Genomic DNA, 27,204 nt, shown 5'->3' on the forward strand with positions numbered 1-27,204 from the left:
TAAAGAAAGCTACCTAATGTGGATTATACTTACAATCTCTTATTACAAACAGCTGAATCAGATTTCAGATTTATTGTCAGAGTACAGATATGTACATCACATACAAACCTGAGATTCTTTTTTTCTGCATGCAAGGCAGAATGACCAATTATTGGTAGTGCAAAAAAAAATGTACACAGCGAATACATGAAAACAAAGAACTGTACACAGATAGCTAATGTAAACAAACTGCAATACAGAGATAATTCTTAAAAAATAAATTAAATGCATAAGCAAGAGTCCTTAAATGAGTCCCTGACTGAGTTTGTTGTGGTGGAGTCTGATGGTGGAGGGATAGAAGCTGTTTCTGAAATCTTCAAATAGCATTTCCTTCATGTTTCAACTGGTTTTATCTGATGGACTGAAGTGAGCTGGACTCAACTCACCACCTGCATTTCTCACCTAGTCACACTTGCTGGGACCAAATGAGGAGAGTCAAACAAGCTGATCCCACTTACCTGCCAAGGCTTAGTGAGGTGTGAAAGTTAACTGAGACCCTGCCCCCAAAAGCCTGACAGACTATAAATTTGGTAACAGAATATTTTCTCCCATTAAAACAGTAAATTTCTAATTTTTAAAGAAAATTTAGGGTTTCAACATGGTAACAGGCCCTTCTGGCCCATGAACCAGTGCTGCCCAATTGCACCCAATTGACCTACAACCACCCCACCCCCCCAGTATGTTTTAAACAGTGGGAGGAAACTGAGCATGAAAGAAACCCACAGAGACAAGGAGAGAACATACAAACTCCTTGCAGTCACTGCTGGATTCGAATCCCAATTGCTGGTGTTGTAACAGCATTGCACTAACCGCTATGCTGTCTTTTAGAACACATAAATTTGTTGTAATTAATTAACAAAATATATATTATTAAAAACATTACAAATGAGGTGATGCACTAAAATAATGTATAACAAGTAATAAAAATATGCACAATATTTTTCCACCTAAATACTGGCTGGAAATCCCTAAGAATATGAATGGTGTTGGTGGTACTATACTAGATATGGCAAGATAGGATTCTACCATTGAACCCCACGAACAGCCCATTGATAATGTGGAGTGACAGCAAATGTGACAACTGTCACTCAGCACTTCTGGAAATTACTTCCTTGGATGTGGCTGAATGCTTGTGACCTCAACTTAATTTGGTGTACTGTCCTGGTGCTCAAAATAACAATTCTTTAAAGCATTAGATTGTAAAGCAAAATTAGGTTGAAGAGCTAAAACAACAAATTTATCTGGTCTGCAGCCTTAGGTAGATAGTTCAAAGGTGCATCAAATGCATCCATACCATTGTATTTACACATCAGTATTAACAAGTGCCTCACATATCAAGTTTAAAATGTAACCTCATCCTTTCTTAAGGTTTTAACCAGAGTCAATTTGTGAATTAGGGAGTTTCTACTGGAGTTAATTATGTATGTTTTTTTAAAATTGAATGACTTAGCTACACTTTAAAATAAGTTTAAAATGGTTACAGATTTTAAAAATCTATTTTAAAAAAACCAGATTCTGGAAATATAAGGCTTTCTAAATTATCTGTCTAATATTTATTATAATGTAAGATTATATCTTCAAACATGCCAAGAGGATTATATGCAAAGTTTATTCAATTTTTAATAATTTGGGGTTTGTATCACAACAGTAGAAATGAATTTTTCATCGCACATTGCTGACATTTATACATATTTACCTGAGAAATTCCAGCAGTTCTGTTTAAACTATGGACATTTTGTTATTGTAAGCATTAGTAAGGACATAATTCCCATGTAAATGTGCACAAAAGTGGAAATTCCAAGGCTCCTGAGAGATGTTTATCAATGATTTCCATCTGTAATCCATCATTGAATTCCTTGTAGAATCCAACAGCATAGCATCAACTTCCTGGAATTTTTCCACAGTTTTGGTGGGAATTAGTACACTGAACCTGCCCAGGTTAAATCTGGCACAAGTTCAGCAATTCTTTTCATTTCAGAGTGCTGTATTAAGTGAAGGATAATGGCTGTGAGGGAGGAGGTAATTTTTAACTTAGTTAAAATAAATTGAGTTTAACTACATTTGTTTGCCAAGACTTGAAGTGCTGAGTTATCAGGAAAGTTTGAAGAGGTTTAGACTTTATTCCCTGGAGTATCAAGAACGATGGGAGATTGGAAATGGTATTTAAAATTATGAGGGGGAATGGATAGGATTAATGCAATCTGGCTTTTTCCACTGAGGTTGGGTGAGACAACAACTAGAGCAGTGGTTCTCAACTTTTTTCTTTCCACTCACATACCACTTTAAGTATTCTCTATGCCTGTGATCAGTAAGGGATTGCTTAAGGTGGTATGTGAGTGGAAAGAAAATGTTTGAAAACAACTGTTTTAATTGTACCTAATTGACTCGTTATGTGCACAGTTTCAAAACTCCAAAGGTCAATGACGATTTTTCTCAAGTAAAATATTTCAGAAACAATTGTGCCTAGAGCAATGATTCTCATCCTTCCCTTCCCACTCATCTGTCCCTTATGCAATCCCTTACCAATCACAGAGCACTTATGGCATAGGGATTACTTAAAGTGGAATTTGAGTGGAAAGAAAAAGGTTGAGAACTACTGGACGAGAGGACATAGTTTGAGCATGAAAGGTAAAATGGTTCAGTCGCAGTGTGGTGAGAGCGTGGAAGGAGTTGTCAGTGGAGGCAGGTTGGATTTTCGACATTTGAGGGATGATTGGATAGGTATGTAGATAGGAGGGGTGTGGAGCGCTATGATCCGAGTGCAGATTGATATTACTATGTGAAATTAATTGTTCGGTAAGATCTAGATTGTCTGTGTCTGTGCTGTAATGTTCCATTGTTCTATGGTTTATAAATAGATACAGGACTAATTATATTTTAATGTTTTGAATGTTCAGAGACGATATCAAGCATTCAAAGATCTGGGAATTTTGACAGCTATCTAAGTTCACATATGTGTCCTGACTGGTTTTAGTCTTTTGTCATCCTTAGCAACGCCCTGTACCTGGTTGCCCAACGCCTTCATTGATGCAGTGTCACAATTATTTCAAACCAAGTACAGAACCATTGGGTCGGTGAGTAGTGAATACAGGCAGCTCATCATTCACATAAAGTTACAAGTCATTTTTAGTCCATATCCTCTTTAGCCATCTATCTGTTCTAAATTTGAACATGAACACTATTTTTACCTCATTACTAATCTTCAAATGTAATCGCGCAGCCTCACCACTGACAAACCATTTTTTTACCCGTTCTAAATCATTTAATGTTGCATCATTATGCTCACTCAAACCTGATTCTTTGGTCAAGTCGTGCATGGTAAAGATGGGATAGTCTCTCTCCAGGACCACAGAACATTTATATAAATTAGAATAGAAGTTAAACACATTAAAGTATTAAGACACTGTCTTTCTTTGGTTTGGCTTCGCGGACGAAGATTTATGGAGGGGTAAATGTCCACGTCAGCTGCAGGCTCGTTTGTGGCTGACAAGTAAGATGCGGGACAGGCAGGCACGGTTGCAAGGGAAAATTGGTGGGTTGGGGTTAGGTGTTGGGTTTTTCCTCCTTTGTCTTTTGTCAGTGAGGTGGGCTCTGCGGTCTTCTTCAAAGGAGGTTGCTGCCCGCCGAACTGTGAGGCGCCAAGATGCACGGTTTGAGGCGATATCAGCCCACTGGCGGTGGTCAATGTGGCAGGCACCAAGAGATTTCTTTAGGCAGTCCTTGTACCTCTTCTTTGGTGCACCTCTGTCTCAGTGGCCAGTGGAGAGCCTATAACATATAACAAGGTTGTGTTAAGACATTGTATTGCTTGTCGAAAGAACCAAAGACTTGTTGATCCAAACCAAGGCTTTTATTAGCAAAAGACAGGAGCTCTTCACAGGTGGCCGACCAGTCCGGAATGATCCGACCTGGCTAGGGACACAACCCTTTAAGGTCCAGACAGTAGGTGTGGCTAAGCTCTCAGCCAATCACTGTAAGCACAGTCATTACATACTCGAGATACTGTAACTATATACATTGGTGATAGGTCTGTACTATCACGGACATACACAGTAAAAGTCCACATTATCCATATATGTTCTGGGAACTCAGGAGCCTGATGGCTTGCAGGGGGGAGGGGGGGGGAATAAAACTATTGCCCAATCTGGATGTAAGGGCCTGAGTGCTGCAGTACCTCCTACCAGATGGCAGGAGAGAGATTAATTTACATAAGGGGTGTGTGGAGTTCTTCACAAAGTCCATTTCCTTTCACCTGCATAGAGTGTTGTAGATGTCCTCCATGATAGGAAGATGATCCCCAGTGATCTTTTCCACTGACTTCACTATCCTCTACAGGGTCTTGTGGTCTGAGGTGATACAGCTTCCAAACCAGTCAGTGATGCAGTTGCACAGGATGCTCTCAATGCATCCTCAATAGAATTTAGTGAGGATGGAGGGTAGAATATGAACTTTCCTCAGCCTTTGCAGGAAGTAGAGCCACTGCAGGGTTTTCTTGGTTATGAAGCTGGTGTTAAGGGACCAGATGAGATTGTCTGCTAAGTTCACTCCAAGAAACTTGATACTCTTGATGACCTCAATAGTTGAACCATTAATGGTCAGCGGAGTGTGGTCTCCCAGGCCCTCCTGAAGTCGACAACCATCTCTTTTGTTTTATTAAAGTTCAGATAGAGGTTGTTGGATCTGCACCTGTCTATTAGCCTGTACGCTGACTCCTCATCCTTACTAATAAGACCCACCACATTCATGTCCTCAGTGATCTTGATGATGTGGATTGAGCTGTGTTTAGCTGCACAGTCATGGGTCAGCAGAGTGAATAGCAGTGGGCTAATTGTACAGCCCTGGGTGGGCCTCTGTGCTCAGTTTGATGATCTTGGAAGTGCTGTTACTAATCTGGACTGCCTGAGGTCTCCACGAATGGAAGTCAATAATCCAATTGTGGAGGAAGGTGTTTAGACCCAAAAGGCTCAACTTCCTTATCAGATATTGTGGTATGATTGTGTTGAATGCTGAACTGAAGTCAATAAACAGCATTTCAACATACAAGTCCTTATTTTCCAGGTGGGTAAGGGCTGGATGGCATCAACCGTAGAGTGGTTGGATCTAAATGCGAACTGTAGGGGGTCCAGTGATGGGAGCAGCAGGAGCTTGATGTTCCCCATGATGTGCCTCTCGAAGCATTTTATGACGATGGGCGAGTGCGACCAGGTGGTAGTCATTGAGGCAGGACTCAGTCGACTTCTTAGGCACAGGGTCAATGGTGATGGGTTTGAAGCGCATTGGGACCACGGTGCTTCTCAAGGAGATGTTAAAGATGTCGGTGAGAACATCTGCTAGCTGAGCCACACATCCCCTGGGCACTCTGCCGGGAATTTTATCCGGCCCAGCAGCTTTCAGTGGGTTGACCTTCCCAAACTCCCTCTTCACATCGGCAACTGGAAGATACAGCAGCTGATCATTGGGAGGAGAGATGGTCTTTTTTGCTGCAACATCATTTTTCACCTCAAAATGTGTGTAGAAGTTGTTCAGTGTATCAGGAAAGGAGTCGTCACCAATTTTGGAAGCAGTGTTTCTATTGGTGTATTAATTTATTTTGTCTGATTGAAGCAGTATTACAGTAGATATTTTAAAAATGGAGTTATTATGCTAGCATTTTTAACGTGTATTAATTTCAGGATTTGGTGTTCAGTTGATGTGGATAAAAAGTCAATGCATTTAAAAGTGATTGTGAACTTCAAAAGATGCTAGAATATGAAAACATACCACACTTAGCAATATGGAGACAGATTATGAAAACATAGTGGTAATCTCATCTCACTTTTTCAATGTTTGCATCTTAAATATTTTGATTTATTCAGATCCAGCACAATCCATGGAAAATAATCCTCTATTTCCAATGTAAACATCAGGAAGGAACTTTCAAGATGATGATTACATCTCAGGACATTTTATTTGAAATAGATTGCTCTTTGGTTTATGATCAGTCAAGGAAGTCTGTTTCAGTCCTTCAAGATCTGCAAAATTACCAGTAGATGCTGTCCATTTCACATTACATACCCCAGAGGTAATCTGCTTGCTGTATTTTTCTTGTGAGCCACCAAATGCCATCTGTTTCCAATATCGGATGTTGCCATTCCATTGGCAGTTTGCACCTGCCTACAAGAATTTCATAATCTGGGAAGTTTCAGTCAGTGAAAAGGCGTAGCGAAAACAACCTTGTACTTTGTGTTTCAAAGGGCAGCAGGAAAGTTTACTGGTTGTACTTCAGTTTGAACAGTTTATTCTCTGTAACTGATTCAGGTTTGTGAAGTTTAATGATTTATTTGTTAGCTCTGGTTGGCTTGAATGTATTTTATGTTCTTTTTAAACCCTTGTTCTCAATTATCCACTGACAATGTAATTTATAGCTCCTATTACATATGGTAAGAACAGAGTATGCAATTATTTTGACCATTGACCAGAGATGCCAAGAAATGTTCACTGGATATAAGGGCAATGCATCTGACATTATCACGAGACCTATCTTTATTTCAAAGAATCATTAGGCAGCCAAATTAGAAAAAATGGAGCAGGACAACACTGCTCCACTCACACCAGAGATTTGTTTTCAAACTCATTGTTTACATTTAAGCAATGAGGAAATGACCAAACAGAAATGGTAATTTTATTTATTTTTAATGTAAGTCAGCTCCAACTTGCAGATGTTGATTGAGACTTGGCGCAATTATATCAGGTGTTTTGGATCTATACCAAGAAACATCACTTTCTCCCATGTTACTTATTTGCTTTACATGTATTCAATGCCAAAATGCGTCCTCTATATACTGACCTAATTTCCTCAACGAAACAAAATACTTTCATCTGCACATTATCTAAGTAAAGGTAACAAAAGCGAAAAGTTGAACAGTAAATGTTTGTCACCTCTGTCAACTTACTTTCCGTCATTTGATTCTCACTTCATAGCTGACATATTCCATACATACCAAAGCCTTGTAGAGTAATAACTGGCTTTAACAGTAAACACAAATGCACAGTATTCAGTGTAAATATACTGTATTTACTTTAAGTCTATCATTAAATCTCCCCAAAAAGTTAAAATTATCAAGAACATTTTTTTCAGAAGTAATTCCAGATAGAATGAATTCTTGAAAACATCAAAAATTTCCACATCAAAATATTTCAGGCTACAATCAGTTTTACATGTAGATTATGCAAAATCATTTAAAGGTAGTTTAAACTTGATTAGTGGTGAACAAACTGCACAGTATTCATTCTACTTGCAGGGACCCACAGAATTTCTGTGGGCTCTTTCATTATGAATGACGGTTGCAGTTATTCAGAGACATGCAGCTCCCACTTCAGGGAACTGTGAGCCGTGAATGTAGTAACTCAGTTTGAAGGATTTTTACTGATTGGCTCTGAGCTTAAACCAAGAAGTTTAAATTTGAATGTTTAATGCACTTTAAAATTATGCACGGGAAGTGGAATAAAATGGTGGATAAAACATGTGATCAAAGAATGTAATAGAAGAAATAATAACGGTAAAAGTATTTTAGTTCTATAGCTTTATTTATTTTCAAAATATAATATAAAGTCTGAAAGAACAAACTCCAGAGATGGGAAACTATTTTTGAATGCCAAATTGGTTGCTTGGCTGTAAGACAATAAGTAAGTAAAGCAATCAATAATTCATTTATGATTAAATTAGATCACCATTCTAGGAACTCCACCTTTTATCCTTCATTTGTTTTAATGTTTTGTGTTGGTGATATACCAGTCGAGTTCCTTAATGAACAACGTAATGGATAGGAACTTGTTGATCTCCACTTTAACTACTTGGGAAACTACAAGCATGCCATTTCAAGATTCAAGTTAGACTGACTTGACATGGTACTTCTGCCACAAAATCTGGCCTTGTTCAAAATTACAATTTAACACAGTATTTCAATTGTAATGAATATTATTTATTGATCGGTGACAAATATTCAGCAATATCTGCTTGGTAAGAATTCATCAAAATTTGTTATTAGTCAGCAAATCTGACAAACAAACCTCTCAAAACAAAATTTCTGAGATTTAAAAAAAACTAACGACATAATTTGTTCTCCACAACATGTTATTGCTCTGCATGTACCAACAGCATTCCCAGACAAAAATGCTTAATTCCTGCTCCATAATCTGCTGTGTTTCTTCTTGTATGGTTTTGCACTGTCCATCTGTGGCAAAAATCCCTTCCACTCTGGTAAGCATATCTCTATTTCTGACTTCTAAAGATGATTTGTTCCTGATTAAGAACAGAGAGCAAGATTGTTAGGCATTGGAATTCACTTCTGTGCTTAGTGGCTTGATGCAGAAGTGATGACAGCATTCAAAGCTTTTTCAGGAAAGGTTGGATGAAGAGAAAAGTGGATGAAGAAATCTAGGAACAGGTCAGACAAATGTGAATTGTATTGTATCCATGTAGATGTTAATTGATGGTTTGCATACTTGAGCATTTTTGATGTATTTGGCATTGTAGAAACAATAAATAGAGTGTGCTGTCGAAGGTTGTACTAAACTTGAATATTGTGGGCAGAGACTTTTCCAATTCCACTAAACAGTTTTTAAACTCCCATGAGTGTGTCTGCTCTTGAGTTTACATAATAGATAGGGGAACAATAAGTTAGCTTTTGGCAAGCTCTGTTTTTGGCATCGTCCTCATCCCTTGCAGATGTAGATTGTTAAGCGGAGAGAATGGAGCTTGTTTGGATGCTGGAATTCTCATACCAGCCTGGTTCTCAGAATAACCTCTCAAGAAGTGAATTATCTTGTTATCATGATAAACCCAGTTAGCACATTAATCTCAGGGGAAACTCTGTGCAGCTGGCTGCCTGGGGGTGGGGGGGGGGGGGGGGTGGGGGGGAATCAGTACCATCTTTGCTGCAAACATTTTGGTCAGGATCTTTGCCTGGGTCCCTATTTAAAAACTTTACAGAATGAGTCATCACTGGCTCTTGCAATAGGGCCCTTTGAGAAAATGAAGTGATGGTATAGCAAGTGACTGGCTATTTGTTATTTTCCCATGCCCCCTCCACTGACAGGAGTGATCTCCCTGACTCTGGAGATTTTTGGAGGGTTAGGAAATTCTCTGCCAGCTGTTCTGATCCATATATTTTTGGGGGATACATTCCTGATCGTACTTCTGTTAGGAATATATTACATTAGGCTGTGCATTTTTAAACGGGTTCCTTCATTTATATTGTGGCGCAGTTAGCATAGCAGTTCGTGCAACACTGTTACAGCGCCAGTGTCCGAGGTTCAAATCTGGTGCTGTCTGTAAGGAATTTGTACATTCTCCCTGTGTCTGCGTGGGTTTTGTCCATGTGTTCCAGTTTCCTCCCATCCTTCAAAATATATGGGGGTTGTAGGTTAATTGAGTGTAATTGGTCAGAACAGGTTCGTGGGCCGATAGGGCCTGTTCTGTACTGAAGGTCTAAATTTAAATGCAAAATTATTAACATGTTTATAAAGGTAAAAATTACTTCTCCAAATTTTGGTTGTGAGAATACTGACTAATCCTTTGTGTTATGTAGACAGTAAATTTAATGCTGCATGTCAACTGTCCTAAATCATTGGGAATATTTATGGTAAATATTAGATCTTCCTGGAGTATTTGTGGACTTGATGAAGGTCAGATTGTAAGTAAGGGTTGTTCCAGACTGTCAGATAAAACTATGTACTACTGTCTGAAGTGAAGATTAGATGTGGTTTATGCTGATTCACATTTGGCCAGCAGATGGTGAAACTATTCATCTTGTGCTTTTTGAATAATAAAATACAGGCAAAAGCTCTGGATAACTGCAAGAAAGTGGTTGATTAGTCGATCCTGCTCACTTTAAATCTGAGTGAAACCTCAGTAATTAGATGTTGTGCTTTGCCTGTAATGCAGATGCTGTTTGTAATGTTTGTAATTTTCAGATGGAAAATAATGAAAATGCACACTTTGTGGTTACTTTGTACGCTAAATGTTTAATAACTCAACAATAACATTTTTATAATAATTATTAACAAAAGACCCTCATTCCAGTTACACCATTGATGTCATTCCTGATATGCAACTATACTACTGAAGAATGAATTAGCTCATTAATTTAAAAAAAACAATCCTTTCATCAAACAAATTTCACATTATTGCTTGTGAAACCACGTGGATTTCAATGGCATGTATACTTGTTTTACTGACAGACATGTTGCCTTCAGCCAATTGGTGGTGAATTTGCATGGGTGCTAATTAGTTATTTCCTTTTCTTCTCAGAATCCAAAGACTTCCCTTTATTACCATTATTTAAACTGAAAATTGTAAAGGAATATACAATGGGTTTTAAGAAAATATGCTCCCTTGCATGTTTTAAACATCTGGGATTCTGCTTTTATGGAAAGCGTTTTAAGGACTCAAGAGGTGTCAATCTTCCATGCTACTCTCAGATTCTAATGAAACTGAAATCTACTGTGCATGTGACTGACTTCACCTTGAGCACAAATTCACTCTCCTACTTAGAACAATTGTTGAAATGAATTACTGTTGAGTGGTGTGAATTGAAGTGGTTTGACTGCTTCCCTTTTCACTGGTCTTCAGATTGCTGTTATGTTGCTGTTGGAAGGCACTAAGGAGAGACCTGGCACTTACATGGCGGAAGTAGAAACTCCAAGTAAAAATGATCACTCACTGTACCCTTCAGCAGTGTGTACAAAATTCCATTAGTAGAGACTGCTTGCTTTATGTTTAACTAGTTTGTGTCACAGGGAAACTACATATTCATAGAGGATAATTGAGAAAAGATGGCAAGGCAAATGGAAAAAAAAAGGAACACTTTGTTAAAAATAATTCTTTTCTTTGTTTCAGGATGGAAGAGACTGTAAGAAATCTACTCCAGAATCAAGGGGCACTAGGACAATGTTCAAGAGCAACAGCTGATCTTTTAGATGCTTGCCAGGTATGAATTGCAACATGTTGAATGGTCTACCTCATTAATTATCCTGTAATATTTTAATCATATAAAAAAAATTGCTTGAAATACTTGAGGTAACAGAGAGCATGAATAGACTGGAACATTTAGATGTCCTATATTCATACTTCCAAAGACCTTTGACAAGGAACAGCATACAAGGTTGGTGCCATGGTATCAGAGGAAGTGCATTAGATTTGAACATGCTGGAGTCAGTGATGAAGCAGGTGGTATAAAGATACTTAGCAATGTCAATGAGCAGAGGCCATGGATTTATGAAGGGGATATGGATGCCTGAACTCTGATTTTGTGATATATCAAAATAATTTGAATGAAAATGCAGGTGGGCTCATTAGTAACTTTGAAGATGATTAAAACAATTGTGGAATTCTGGATAGGAAGAGAAGTTATCACAGGACAGAAAAAAAGATTGGAGATATGGATGGAGAAATATCCAATAGAGTTTAATGTGGACAAGTGTGAGGTGTTATAAGAGGAAAGTTTATGGTAAATGGCAGAAGCCTTAGAGCATTGAGTTGATGGAACTTGCAATACACGTTCATAGTTCCCTGAAAATGGCAACAAAAGTAGATAGTAAAAACACAAAATGCTGGAGGAACTCGGCAAGTCTTTTCAGATTCCAAAAAAGCAAGGATGTATTGATGACGTTTCGGGCCTGAGTCCTTCTTAAAGGAATAAGAAGAATGAACCAGAAGCAGAAGGTCTTAGAAAGTCTCAGAATTCAGACAATGCTTGCTGGGAGAGGAATCCAGACCAACAAAAGTTGTTAATTGGGTACAAAAAGGGATGAGAAAAGAATTTATCATCTTTGTGCTTCTATCACAATTGAAATCCTGTTTGCCCATCACCCTGGACTCCCATTAATTTGCCTATCACACCAACAGGTTTTCTGAGGATGCCATCTCCATGGCACTTCACTCTGCCCTGACCCACCTGGACAGCCCTAACTCTTATGTTGGAATGCAGTTCATTGATTTTAGTTTGACATTCAATACTGTGATTCCCTCCAAGCTGATCGCCGAACTTCACCAGTTTGGTATCAGTTCATCCCTCTTCAATTGGACTTTGGACTTTCTGACTAATAGACCCCAATCTGTAAAGGTAGACAACCTCTCCATTCTCCATTCTCACCTGAGCACTGGTGTGCCTTAGGGCTGTGTGCTGAGCCCTCTTCTATGCTCCCTTTTCACCAATGACTGGGTTCCTGTACATGGTTCTAACTCCATAATCAAGTTCGCAGATGATGCTGTGGTGGTAGGCCTGATCAGAGGAGATGATGAAGCAGCCTACAGGGATGAGGTCCAGTAGCTGGCCATGTGGTGTGTTGACAATAACCTGGCCCTTAATATACAGAAGATCAAGGAGATCATTGTGGACTTCAGGCATGCTGGGAGCCACACTCATGCCCCTATCTACATCAGTGGAGATGTAGTGGAACATATATCAAGCTTCAAATTCTTTGGTGTTCACATTTCCGATGATCTCACCTGGCCCCCAATTCCTCCATCCTGTTCAAAAAGGTGCTCTTTATTTCCTGCGGAGTATCAAGAAAGCTCACCTCGGTTCCAGGATATTAATGGATTTTTTTTTTTTTTTTTTTTACTGCTGTACCATTGAGAGCATACTCACCTTCGACATCTCACTGTGGTATGACATCTGTCCCATATTGGACCATAAAACACTCCAGCGGGTGGGGAAAACTGCCCAATTGATTATCGACACCCAATTGCCCACCAGTGAGAACATCTATCAAAACGCTGCCCAGGGCAAAAAGCATCATCAAGGATGCCTCTCACCCTAACTATAGAGTTTTTAACTCCTTCCATCCCATAGGTGCTAGAGGAGTGCCAGCAAGCTCAGGAAGAGCTTCTTTCCTGAGGCTGTAACTCTGCTGAACCTTGCATCACAGTGCTGAGCAGTTTTGCACCCATACTGAACTGTCATTACTTTTATACTTGTTAGTTTGCTAGAGCGCTTTTATTTGCAGTTGCAGTACAACTCCAATTATCTGAAATGGTCAGGATCGGGCCTATTTCTGATGAATTTTTTTTCTCAGAGAACTGGTCATTTTTTTTAAAAACAGCTCAGTGGCCCTGTTAAACAACAAGGTAAGGCTTTTTAAGCATTAAAATGATGTTTAATTCTCACCAGCACTTCCTCACTGAGGTCTCTGCTGCCTCTGGGAGCCCGAGGTCCCTGCTGCCACTGGCAGGCTGACATCCCCAATCAGTTTGGCTCGAAAAAATTTTGGATAGCTGAGGATTTTAGAGAATCAAACTTTGGATCATGGGAGTTGTACTGTAGTTGCAAATAGCACTATACTTTGTACTTATGGTTAGATGCTAATTGCATTTCATTGGCTTTTTAATTGTACGGCACAATGACAATAAAATTGAATGTAATCTAATCTTAAAAAGGAGACAGGGAAAAGGGAGAGAGATAGAGCTGGAGGAAAGTGACAGGGGAAGAAGAAAGAAGGGGGCACGTTTTAATTAAAGCTTTCGTTGACCCCCCCCCCCCCCCCCCCTTCCCTTGTGGCTTTCATCCAGTTCTGCCTCTCTCTCTTCTCCTTTTCCACAAACAGGATAAATTCTTACCTCATTCCTTATCATATCCAATTAACACCTTTTGTTAGCTTGCTTCCTCCAAGCAAGCATTGTCTGAATTCTAAGACTTTGAGATTTCCTGCTTCTGGCTCATTCATCTTCTTCCTTGAAGAAGGGCTCAGGCCAGAAATGTCAGCAATATAGCTTTGCTTTTCTGGATGCTGAAAAGACAAGCTGAGTTCTTCCAGCATTTTGGTGCTTTTTCTACAATCACAGTATCTACAGATACACAAAAGTAGATAGCATTCTAAGAAGGTGTACAGCATGTTTACCTTGACTGGTCACAGAATTGATATAAAAGTCAGGAAGTCATGTTGGAGTTAATTAAAACTTTGGTTAAGCTATATTTGTTCATGGAGTTCTGGCCAGAAAGTCCCATTTGTGCAGATTCTCTGTCCGATGTCTAGAGGTTGTTATCCAATCCACAGTTTCCCTTTGATTTTTAAGAAAGGTAACCTTGATTAAGAGGGAGGGAATGGATTAGATTTAGTTTTTAGGTTTTTATTTTTTTTTCATTTTTATCATTTTTTAATTGGATTAACTTGGAAAATATGGGTTTAACATGGTTATTATAGATTCATTCAATAACTTATTTCTCATGTGGATCAAGGGACTGTCTAATGTAGTTCCATCCATTTTTTTTTACGTGTATGTACACGAGATGACTTGTTTTCCTTAAAATTTTGAATGTAAGTTTCAATGTTAAACTCAATAAAAATATTTAAAAAGAAAAGAAAGTTCCATTATAGAGGCTTTGACGAGGTTGTGGAAGAGTTTCACGAGGACTCGGAGAGTATTGGCTAAAGGAGAGATTGGCCAAATTTGAATTTTTTTTTGTGGAGTATTGGAGGCGGAGGGAGACTAAGTTTATAAAATGAGAAAGGTCGAGAACCAGTCTTTTTTGTTCTGGATGGAAATGTCAAATATTTTTGGGCATAGATTTAAGGTGAGAAGGAGAAAGTTGAAAGGTGTTGTGCAAGACCAATTTTGCTCAATGTGATAGGTGTCTGGAACATGTTGCAAGGCTTGGGGGAGGGGTTGGTAGAGGAAGGGGAAGGGCGTAGTTGGAGTGGGGAGTGTGGGTGTTGGTAGCAGATACCTGACGCATTTAAGAGGCATTTAGATAGGTGCATAAACAGGCAAGGAATAAAGGAATATGGATGATGTGCAAGAAAGCAGGATCGGTTTAATTTGGCATAATGGTTGGTATTAGTATTGTTGGCTGAATGACCTGGTCCTTTGCTGTGCTGCCCTCTGGTGTATCCTAATCATCTTTTTCAGGGATTTGAGGACAGGTAAGGAGGTGCTGATACTAGAAGATTAGACGTGATTGGTTTGAATGGAGGAGCAGGGTGAAAGAGCTGAATGACATACCCTTAGATTCTTGTGACTGCTCTTTTGTTTTTAATCCTCCTTTCAATTACATCAGTGCAAAATGATCAGGGAGCATAAACTCAAAGTAGGTCGGTCAACACTTGCAATGAACACTAGAATTCAAACTTTAATCAAAGTGAAATTTGATTACCTAAAATAGCGCTCCATGTTGAAAGCCAATCAAAGAAACTTGTGGGTTATATGACTTTAAATCAATGCATGGCTTTTTTTATATTGTAATGCAGTTTATTTTTTTTAGCTGTTTTCAGTATTTTATTGTATGTGGAGATGTGATTAGCTCATCATTGCGAATTAATGAGCGCATTATTCTTTGTGATAATTCTCCTGATTAGGTGCTTGTTGGTTTAGGAACTGAAGTGACCTTAGAAGAATAGTGCAAATGCTTATCATGTAGTCTCCCCATGTTGCTAGATTACAGGAAAGAAGTGGTAGAGCTCCCCCCCCCCACACAGAAATGTGTCCCTGCCCTTCATGCAGATGCAATGGTGCAGTGTGCTTGCTTTTGAAATAGTGCATAAGTATTTGTTCATTGTACTTTTTTCCCACCTCAGACTCAATATAGAAAATATGATTATTTCTCTGTTGGAATGGGTATGCATTATATACTGCTAAGCACATAGTCTTTATGATTCTATGGTTATTCTATATAATTCTACATGGCATATATGAATATGATTCATTCCAGTGTTCTTGGACCTCCATTTCCAACTCTCACAAGTATATTACCCTTGCTTTGAAAAGGACCTCCATTTGGATTATATATTTGGATTTCAAGAAGGCGTTTGATAAGGTGCCACATGAGGGACTTATCAATAAAATACAGATGAATGGAGTCGGGGGAAGTGTATTGGTATGGATTGAGGATTGGTTAACTGACAGAAGGCAGAGAGTTAGGATAAATGGGTGTTTTTCTGATTGGCAGAGAGTGGTAATTGGGGAGGGCTGCAGGGGTCGGTGCTGGGCCTGCAGTTGTTCACCATTTACACTGATGATCTGGAAGAGGGGACAGAGTGTCGTGCAGCCAAGTTTGCAGATGATACTAAATTGAGTGGAAAAGCAAATTTTACAGAGGATATGGAGAGGCTGCAGAAGGATATAGTTAAGATAGGTGAGTGGCTAAGGTCTGACAATGTTAGTAAATGGGAGGTCATCCACTTTGGTAGGAAAAATAGAAGAGCAGATAATTACAGCATGCTGTTGTGCAGAAGGACTTGGGAGTGCTTGTGCATTGTTCGCAAAAAAGTTGGGTTGCAGGTACAACAGGTTTTTAAGAAGGCAAATGGAATGTTGGCCTTCATCACTAGAGGAATTGAATTCAAGAGCAGGGAGGTCATGCTCCAACTGTACAAGGTACTGGTAAGGCCGCACCTGGAGTACTGTGTCCAGTTCTGGTCTCCATACTTGAGGAAGGATATACTGGCCTTGGAGGCATTCCAGGGGAGGTTCACCAGGTTAATTCTGGAGATGAGGAGTTTGACCTACGAGGAGAGACTAAATCACCTGGGATTATACTCACTCGAATTTAGAAGAATAAGAGGAGATCTTATAGGGACATATAAAATTATGAGAGGGACAAAAAAGATAGAGGCAGAAAAATTGTTTTCACTGGTAGGTGAGACCAGAACTAGGGGACACAACCTCAAGATTCAGGGGAGTAGATTTAAGATGGAGATAAGGAAAAACCCTTTTTCCCAGAGAGGAGTGAATCTGTGGAATTCTCTACCCAGCGAAACAGTTGAAGCTACTTCATTAAACATATTTAAGGTTCAGTTAGATAGATATTTACATAAAAAAGGAATTAAGGGATATGGGGGAAAAGGCAGGTGGGTGGAGTTGAGTCAATGATCAGATCAGCCATGATCTTATTGAATGGTGGAGCAGGCTCGATGGGCTGGAAAGCCGACTCCTGCTCCTATTTCTTACGTTCTTATGATTATGTATGTCTGTTTTATGAACCCCTGCCCTCTCTAGGCTGCTTGCTGAGAACCTGACTGAACACATTGCTCTTTCAGCAATGAATCAGTCAGTGTGAAGAGGATGTCTGTGGGATTAGGAATGAGCTGTGTGACTATTAACCAGAGAGAAATATGAGAATTCAATAGAGTTATGTAGCCAAATATAGAGGGGCTTGACAGCTTACATTGCATCCAAAGGAGGTGATGAAGAAGATCATGGGTTCTTGTAAAGTGTGAAAACGTGGAGTAGCTCCTGTCAATTTTCTACAGTGTCCTGCACTTGCTGTATTGGCCAATGCTGAGTAGACACACTATTCACTTAAGCTCATCCATCACCAGACCTCACAGGTAGTGTTACCGCACTGTCTTGTGGAGTCTTGGTGAAAAGTTCTGGCCCGAAATGACAACCATTCTTTTTCTCCCATTGATTCTGCTTAACCTGCTGAGTTTTTCCAGATTCCAGCATCTGCAGTCTCGCGTGAGTCTTCCACCCTCACAGGCAGTCTCACAACACTGAACTGTGGACAATTCTTTGCTGTGAGTGTGCCAGTGGACAGCAGGGATTTGTGTCCACTTCCTGGCAGAGCAACACTCTCATCTCCCTCTACATAATGTCCTCGTGACTCTTTTAGCATGGAGTCCATTAGTGCTTGCTCCTAGGTGACAAATTTAAGCCAATGGTTTCGTTATAAACAATTGTAGTGTTGAGCAATAAAAGTCTTATTGTGTAGCTTAATGACAATGGTTGATTGAATCATAGTTTTGATTAGTTGATGTTTAAATACTAGATTATGAGAATTATAATGAATATTTTTGTGAAGAGTGAGGTTGAAGTATATTACAGTGCCAGATGTACTTTTAGTGGGGTCATTTTGGATGGTATTGCTATTGTATAATAGGAAAATAAACTAGAGTTTTCACTTGTTTGATTATTATTCAAATGCTCTGCAGACCTGACAAAGCATTGGGTTATTTGTCCTGCATATATATTCTTTGTCTGTATGTATGTTATGTCTTCTTGTACATCTGTGTTTTGCATCGTTGACTGGAGAACATTGTTTTGTTGGGTTGTAGATGCATAATCAGATGACAGTAAACTTGACATTAGAATTGTGTGTTTGATATTGTGGTTAATACTACAATGTCCATCACTAATGAGTAAATATTAAGAACATTTCATAAATTCATAATATTTTCAAACAAGGTGTGAGGTAAAAATGAGAGAGCTGTTATTCAGAGTAGGTCACTGATGCATTTTAGCTTGGTGGCTGAGGTATCAATAGCAGTCTACAGCTCCATGGGTGCAAGTAGTTTTCATATTCAGACCTTGAAAAAGGTATAAATGCAAATTACTAATAATTAGTTGGAATAGTCTTCAATTTATAAACCTGAGTATTTTCTGCAAACCTCAGATTTTTCTTCAAGAATACAACTCAGGCAGGATGGTATGTTTTGATTGACAGCAATAATGACAAGAAATCCATTATCAAAGTAGATTTTTCAAAAGTATTGGTGAGATTATTTAATTTATTTAAATTTCTCGGAGCTTCCTGAGAGTTGTTTTGCTCTTGTATCTAACAAAAGAAGTGACAGGATTTTCATAACTACTTTGGCATATTCTGTTTGAACATCTGCCACTGCCACCCAAGTTTTCAAAATGCAGCACTCTTAGTGATAATCATTTCTGAATCCTTAAATAGTTTATATTAATGCATAAAAATAAATAAATTCTGTACCACAAATAAATATATGAAAAGCATAAAGCATGCATTAAGTCAGAAAATACTTCAAGATCCTTGGTAAGGCAGGCAATTATAAACTTCAGTAAAACTATTCTTGGTATTGACAGAAAGAATAACAATTACATGACAGTAAGAATTAAATTTTACTGTGTTAAAGTGTCACTTAAATTGAGGTGTTACCAGAAGGAAAAGTTAAGGATAAAACTTCAGGTTTTTGAGACTGAAGATTGGGACAAAATTTGGAAAAATATCAAAATAATATCAAGAGACCTGAGAGTGCACCTAATGCAGTTTAAGATTCTGCATCATTTTTATTGGACACTAACAAGGTTATATGGATTAGGGTTGAAAAATACCCCTGAATGCTGGCGCTGTGAGGCTGATAAAGGGTTCTCAGTTCAAGTGCTTTGGTCTTGTCCCAGAATTCAAGAATTTTGGATTATGCTGGATAAATATATTGAAGTTTCAGGTATTCAAATTTCTTCCCCCCACCACCTCCCCCCCCCCCCCAGAATATTTATCTTGGGAGACACACTTGGGTTATTTGGGGATAAATACTTTCAAAATTGGATTCGGACAAGTATAATGATAGGAAGATAAATTATGCTTCGAGGTTGGAAGTATTTGGGGGGACCATCATTTCAGGAGATGGCCTCAGAAATGGCTGAATTAGCAGCGTTTGAATGCATCTCTTATAATTTGATAAAAGGGACATTTTGACACAAAAATGTTGCAAATATCTAGGTTTCTTTGGGGGCGGGAGTGGGGGAAAGAAATAGTGGTGGATGTAGTGGTGACGCATATTAATAAATGGCAGTTCTTTTTCTCTTATTAGAGGTCTAAATAGACACATGGTTATTATATTGATAATTTTTGCTGCCAATTTTTGATTCTATTTTATGGATAACTTTGTTTTGTAACATGATTTACGTAACTAGTACACTGACTCAAGGGTTTGGGGAAACTTTTTAAAGAATTCAATAACATTTAAATCATAAAGGATAAAACTTTATCACGTTTTATCAACAAAAATATGTACACTTTATGCACGCTTCACAAAAGGTAAATAGGCACCAAGAAAAATGTGAAACATGTTAGCTGAAATATGTAGATTTTTTTCTTTGCAGTTAGCTCTAAAAAGAGAGCGTTCCCCACAGATCACAGACTTTGAGTCATTTTTGTGAATTGGTTGAGTCTGGTACCAATTCAAGTAGTTCTCTACTCTCCAGCAACCACACTGTTTTGAAATGGCCAATCACAACAGAGGCAAGTATGTAGTTGTCAGAGTGACCATTAAAAAGAGTTTTCCAAAAGTGAGTTAAATATGAGGAAGGGCTCAAGCCTGAAATGTTGGTTACCTTTTACTTCCTTTGTGACCTGTTGTGTTTCCCCAGCACATCAGTGTACAGTACATAGAAACAGCAGATCCTTTCAGCTTCAGTCTACTGATAACAAATTTTAATTCTTACAAGATCGTTATTGGAACAATAGGCAGGTCCTTGTACAAAAGTCCATTTTTAAGAATATATATATAAAATATATATATATATATATATATGTCATAATTTGAAAACACATCTTCCCTTCTCTGCCTTCCTTAGGGACCATTCCCTCATGGACTCATGCCTCCCCACCAATCCCACCCCCCGCACCTTCCTCACACCTCCTCCCTCACCATATTCCGGGGCTTCACACGTTCTTTCAAGTAAAGCCACACTTCACTCATGTATCCGCAGGATTGATTTACTGCCCTTTGTGGCCCTCCCTACATTGGAGAGACTGGGAGCAGACTGGGAGATTGCTTCACTGAGCACCTTTGCTCTGTTTGCACCAGTGACAAAGACCTCCCAGTGGCTAACCATTTCAGTTTTGTGCCATACTCACATGTCTGTCCTTAACCTTGTGTTCTATCCCACAAAGACTTCCCACAAATTGAAGGAACAATGGCTAATTTTCTGTCTAGTCCCTCTCCAGCCAGTTGGCATTAACATAGACTTTTCTGGTTTCTGGCAACCTGCTCTCCTTGCCCCCTGTCAGCTCTTCACCCCCTTCCCTCTCTATTCACCAGGCCACCTCTCCTCCTTTTACCTGCTGCTGTGCCCTCCCTCTCTTTTCCACCTATCATCTCCTGCGTTTGTGACCACACCTCTCCCTTACCCTTTTATTCGGGTGCCTGCCGACATTTTTTCATAGCTTGATGAAGGACTCAAGCCCGAAATGTCAGTAATGTATTTTTATCCTTGCTATATTAAAGACACTCTTTCATCTCCTGAGTTTTTCCAGCATTGTGATTTTACTTCAAATGCGGTATCTGCAGACTTTTTTGTGTTTTACATATTAATTTGAAATTTAAAAAAATAAATATAACAGAAGAAGTAAAGATATAGACTGATAAGCAGAAGATTCAGGACCTGACATGCTTCTGATATACTTTGGAAAAATAGGTTCTATTTCAAGTGTAACTCTTCCTGATTTATGTCCAGGATCTCAGCCATCTATTAATTATATTTTTTAATTCTCCATTAACTTCTACATTAATTTTCTTAAAAGCTTGATTTGACTTTTATCGTTTGTATTATGTCTGTCCCAGAGAGCAGAAAGAGAAATTGGCCCAGATAGTGCTTGTTATATTTCAAATAATATTTTAAATTATTAATAAAGAGAAATATCACACTTTATCTAATTTATTTACACTCATCTAACTTAACTAAGCGTGTGTGTAATAACCCCAAGCCACCACAATTCAAGGCACAGTTTTTGAAAGGCAGTTCAGTTTCAGAAATTCAGTGATGACACGTAGGTTTGAAATTGATGCGACACACAGGTTTTCCAGTAGATGAGACATGCAGGCTTTAGATGAAATTAGCAGTTTGTGAAGTGGGTGAAAGAGACCGGGGGTGACAGAATGTTTGTAACTCACAACCAAAAACTGTGGATGAACAGTAAAGATTCCTATTTGCTCATCGACAAGAGATTCAGCCTTCAGATCTGATGACCAGGAGATTTATGGATTAGCCAGGACCAACTTAAGGAGGGGAAATCTCTCGGGCTAAACATATATATAAACAAAGGATCAAAGAGCATTTCATATTCTCAGATCCTTGGCGCATGTGGCAGGGCATACAGATTATCACGGATTATAAATCATCTGATATTGCGCCTCCTAATTGTGACTCCCTAAAATTCTCTGAGGAGCTTAACTATTTTTATGCTTGCTTTGACTGAGAGAATAAGGAGGCCACTTTTAACATTGATCTTTTACCTGATGAAATCTCTCTCTCAATCTCCATCAGTGATATATGGGCCTTCCTGAGTAGGGTGAATGTACAGAAGGCAGCTGGTCTGGATGGTATACCTGGCTATGTGCTTAGAGCTTGTGCAGAAGAGTTGGCCGGGGCTTTTACAGACATTTTCAATCTGTCCCAGACCAGGCAGTTGTTTCAAAGTGCTTTAAGGCTGATACCATTGTGTCTGTGCCGAAGCCCTTTACCACTGTGAGTCTAAATGACTACCGTCCAGTTGCACTCAACCCCAACATTGCAAAGTGTTTTGAGAGGTTGGTCTTGTATCATCTAAAATCTTGTTTTCCTGCCACTATGGATTCTCATTAATTCGCTTACAATACTGTACTAACAGGTCAACTGAGGATCCATTTCAACAGTGTTTCACTCTGACCCATATTTGGACAGTTCTAACTCCTATGTTAGAATGCTATTCATTGACTACAGCTTGGCCTTCAGCACTGATGTCTCTTTCAGCTGATAACCAAACTTTGTCTGCATAATATTAGCACATCCCTTTGTAATTGGATTTTGGATTTCCTACTAAAAGACCTTAATCTGTTAAAGTGGACAATATTTTCTCTTCTATTCTTACCTTGAATAACGACGTGCTCCTGGATTGTGTGTGAATCATGGGTCCTCTACCGGCATTGCCTACGGCTCCTAGAACGCTTCCACCAGCGTTGTCTCCGCTCCATCCTCAACATTCATTGGAGCGACTTCATCCCTAACATCGAAGTACTCGAGATGGCAGAGACTGGCAGCATCAAATCCACGCTGCTGAAGATCCAACTGCACTGGGTAGGTCACGTCTCCAGAAAGGAGGACCATCGCCTTCCCAAGATCGTGTTATATGGCGAGCTCTCCACTGGCCAACGAAACAGAGGTGCACCAAAGAAGAGGTACAAGGACTGCCTAAAGAAATCTCTTGGTGTCTGCCACATTGACCACCGCCAGTGGGCTGATATCGCCTCAAGCCGTGCATCTTGGCGCCTCACAGTTCAGCGGGCAGCAACCTCATTTGAAGAAGACCGCAGAGCTCACCTCACTGACAAAAGACAAAGGAGGAAAAACCCAACACCCAACCCCAACCAACCAATTTTCCCTTGCAACCGCTGCAACCGTGTCCGCCTGTCCCGCATCGGACTTGTCAGCCACAATCGAGCTTGCAGCTGACGTGGACATTACCCCTCCATAAATCTTCGTCCGCGAAGCCAAGCCAAAGAAAGAAGAAGACATCTTGGCTGGAGAACACTGTCCAATGGGTTTTACTGGTACAATTGGGTGGCAAATAAACTTGAACTTTTAAATTTTGTTTCCAGGGTTTAACCCTTTGAGATAAATCTTATTTTCTTGAAAGCAGAGAAATTGACACTGCTTTAAAAAAAGGATTTTCATATTGTTATGGCAGGACTACATTGCGCATGGCTATTATGGTGGAGTCCATGTATTTTTAAATAATTATTATTTTGAAGTTGTATTCATTTACACCCATGATGTTCAGACTACATTTAATTTTTAAAATTTATTTTTTAATTTTAATTTATTTTCAAGTTTTAATGTTTAAAAAAAGTTTAGACACGCAGCGCAGTAACAGGCCATTTCGGCTCACTAACATATGTTGCCCAATTTACACCCAATTAACCTACACCCCCGGTACATTTGGAATGGTGGGAGGAAACTGGAGCCCCCGGGGAAAATCCACGCAGATGTGGGGAGAACATATAACCTCCTTACAGACCGTATGGGATTCGAATCCTCGTCCTGATTGTTTGTGCTGTAAAGGCATTCCGCTAACTGCTATGCCAACCGTGTCACCCATTTCTTAAAAAGTGTGCATTTTTTCCCTGGGAACCACAGAGACTGGAGAACTAGAAAATGCCATTGAGTTTCATGTAATACTTGATCATTAGTACAACATCCCAAGACAATGTATGTCTTCACAGTCTCTCTATAGCCTGAATCTATCCTTGCTTCAAACATTTATTTATTCTTCTAAGAATTGATGGTCTCCATCTCAGCAATATGGAGCAACCTTTCATTGCTTGAACAGATCTGCCTATGAAGTTTCTTTTAAGAACACAGCTCATTACCTTAGTCACAATTTGATAAACTTTATTTATAGAGAACCAATAATATTGTGAATACCCTGTAGAAAGGTTTATGAACCAAGACTGGATTTTAGGCCATGAAAAGATATTTAAGAAAGATGACCAGGGGCTTGGTCAAAATGTCAACAGTTTGACTGGGATCTAATTGAGGAGCAGGCAATGATCTCAATTACTTTGATTTATGAGAGAGGAATTGGATTACATTTTAGAGGCACCAAGCAGAAAATCCTTGTGAAACTTGTCCAAATTGTGTTAGGAGCAGATGTAAAGAGGTTAGTCAATAGCTGGTCTCAATCTTCGACAGAAAATTGTCCAGGAGCTTATTGGATTTGCAGGTGAAAATGTTGGAACCATAGAAAAGTTATTTAAGACTACTGGTGGTGGATAAATAAACATAAAGGTTAACTTTATACTGGAAATGGTTAGGCTCCTATTGTCCTTCGTTGTTTGGTCTGATCTTGGAAAGAATGAGAACACCCACTGTCCTCTATAGATGTTTAAGTTGACATCCCTAGGGGTGGAGGTGAGACTCATGCTGGGGAAGATAACCAACAGAGTGATGGTTTGCTGGGAGAATGATGGTTCTAATGGGGATGTTGGCATCAAAAGTGATGACCTGGAAATGATTAAGCGCCAATGGGTGGACAATTGAGAATTTAAAAGTGCAGTTTATAACTGAGAGCTGGAAAGAAATTTTCTCAACCATATGGAAATTTTCCCTATTCATTTTTAAATTAAATAAATACTTAGCTTCCTCTGATCAAGCATCTCAAATTTCTCCATTTTTAAAAAAATTTTCATATTATCCTGGGAAAAATCTATTTCATGTTCTGGGCTTTCTATGGCTGTAATATACAGATTTTTTTTCTGAGGGGGAGGAACCCAAATTCCACATTTCTCATATTCAAAGCATTTCTAATTTATGGCCTTGTAATTCGGTCTTGACGAATTTTACATTTCCACAATATTGTAATTCATGATTTTACCTCTAAACTCTTATTGTATACCTTTAATAAGGCAAGATCATCATCTATGCCCTGTATTACATTGACTGCCTGGCTCTGAGTGACTTTGTGATGAAGGGGCAATGATTACTGAATTCCAGGAATTTTGAAATAATTCTGAGAGATTACTTTTAAATTTAGACATACAGCACTGCAACAGGGCCTTGCCACCCAGGAGCCCATGCCACTCACAAATGCACCAATTAATTTACAATCCCCGTATTTTTGAAGGGTGAGAGGAAATCAAAGCACCTGGAGGAAACCCATGCAGACATGGGGAGAATGTACAAACTCCTTAAGACAGGGCCAGATTCAAAACCGGATCACTGGAACTGTCATAATGTTGCGCTAACTGCTACATGAACCATGCTGCCCCAAATGCTTTCTGAACTCCATCTTATCAGTCACTTTCAAATAGCTACTCATTGTTTGTCAGAAGTGAAATGGCTTAATAAATTCTTGGATATCATGACCAGAAAATATTTATTAATCTTTCATTAATTGTGCAGGTGATGTGGATCATCTATTTAGTCATGTTAATTAACATTTATCAAATACTTACGAATGAGGTTTTGACCACACTCAACCATATTTGAGCCATATTGTCTGTATGTCTGAAACTGGACTCAGGAAACACACATTCCATCCCATGGTTATGGATGAGGTTTTCAGGAGGACAGAACAAACTCTTCATGGATACTCTTAGTTTTCTTGAAATAATGTGGTATCCTCACTACTTCATGGGAAACCCTGGCTTGTGATTGATCATAACTTTCTATTATTGGAGCACCCAAAGACCACATGAAAAATGTAGAAGGAGTGTACAACACTCATGGCTAAGACACCTCATGCCTCATCTGTGGCAGAGTCGACAGATCTCCCAGAGATCTCCTCTGCCATCTCGGAACTCCTGGAACACAAGATATCCTCAAACCTGAGGCACTCTGTCAATATTTCATACAATTATTGAATGACACACTCAATGTTAAGCTTTGACGCTTTGGAAGTTGCCATCAGGATAGGGCTCTTTGTAAGTTAATTTACAAGGTTTAAAGATTATAGATACCTCTATTATGTAATAGCACAAGCAAGGAAATTGATAGCATTTCATTCTCTTATTTCTAGACTTTAGATTTGGCTGCACCCTTGAAGCAAACATATAAAAATACACCCTGTTGCTACTTTACAAGGATCAGAAGCAAAATGTCTAAAACTGCCTTTTATTCTTTTCAATATTGTTAACAGATTTCAATTGAATTAAACTTGAAAGAGAGCAGCATCACATACAGAATTCACCTGTAGAGACAAGTAATGGTGAAATGATTGCAAACCAAAATTCGCAGTTCAGGGTTCATCAATAAATATCTCTTCAAAAGTACTTCCAGCCTCAGCAGTAAGAGCAAAATCAGCACCATGTCTTGGATTGCATTGCTGTGGAATTGCTCATGGCTTTGAGTCAGTTTGTGGTTAGGGTCAATAGAGAGTGTGAGTTTACATTATTCTTCTACTTCAGTTTAGTTTTTTGAGGAAATTTAGTCAAATACAGTTTTTTCCTTTTACGGAAGATGAACAAAGACCAGCAGTAAGGATTGGATGGTGTTTTTAAATGAGAGATACATTGAGCTTATGCCAAATGGTTTTGATATGAAAACAATTTCATGCATTTGCTATTAACATATATTTTAAATATTATGTTTAATTGCCACCTAAGGCAAATAATTGTAGTTTATAAAATTAGATTGCAATAATATGGTTTTCTTGATTGTCAGCAGGTCATAAGTAACATTTTGAACTGGTTCATGGGAGAGAAAATAAATGAAACTTTATTTGAGGAGTTGTGACTGAAAACTGGTGGGTAAAGAGCTGGGTCTGGGGAATGCTTTTGAAGGCAGCAATGGATGCAGAGAGATTCAGGGTAGGAGTTCTAGGAATTGGAGCAAAACTAAATGTAATGCTTACTATTAGTAAAGCAGAGGGAGAGAAGTTGATAAGAGACTACAATGAATTTTCACATGTCCAATTGTCAATATTTCACATAAAATCAGATTAAGGTAATTTGAGATCAGAG

The 27,204-nt window shown here is 38.9% G+C and overlaps 1 protein-coding gene across 7 annotated transcripts in view; it reads left to right on the forward strand.

The window, feature by feature from the left end:
• nckap5l (NCK-associated protein 5-like) overlaps window positions 1-27,204 on the forward strand; it is a 538,388-nt gene that overhangs the window by 161,992 nt on the left and 349,192 nt on the right. For 6 of the 7 annotated variants that reach the window (XM_069935206.1, XM_069935209.1, XM_069935208.1 and 3 more), the window contains one exon: window positions 10,919-11,009. In XM_069935206.1, coding sequence (XP_069791307.1) covers window positions 10,919-11,009 — 91 coding nt within the window. Of the gene's footprint in view, window positions 1-6,254; window positions 6,337-10,918; window positions 11,010-27,204 lie in introns of those variants that run through there. The other variant, XM_069935211.1, reaches the window with a different exon arrangement.

This window comes from Narcine bancroftii, chromosome 4 (assembly GCF_036971445.1).
Source record: "Narcine bancroftii isolate sNarBan1 chromosome 4, sNarBan1.hap1, whole genome shotgun sequence".
Lineage (NCBI taxonomy): Eukaryota > Metazoa > Chordata > Chondrichthyes > Torpediniformes > Narcinidae > Narcine > Narcine bancroftii.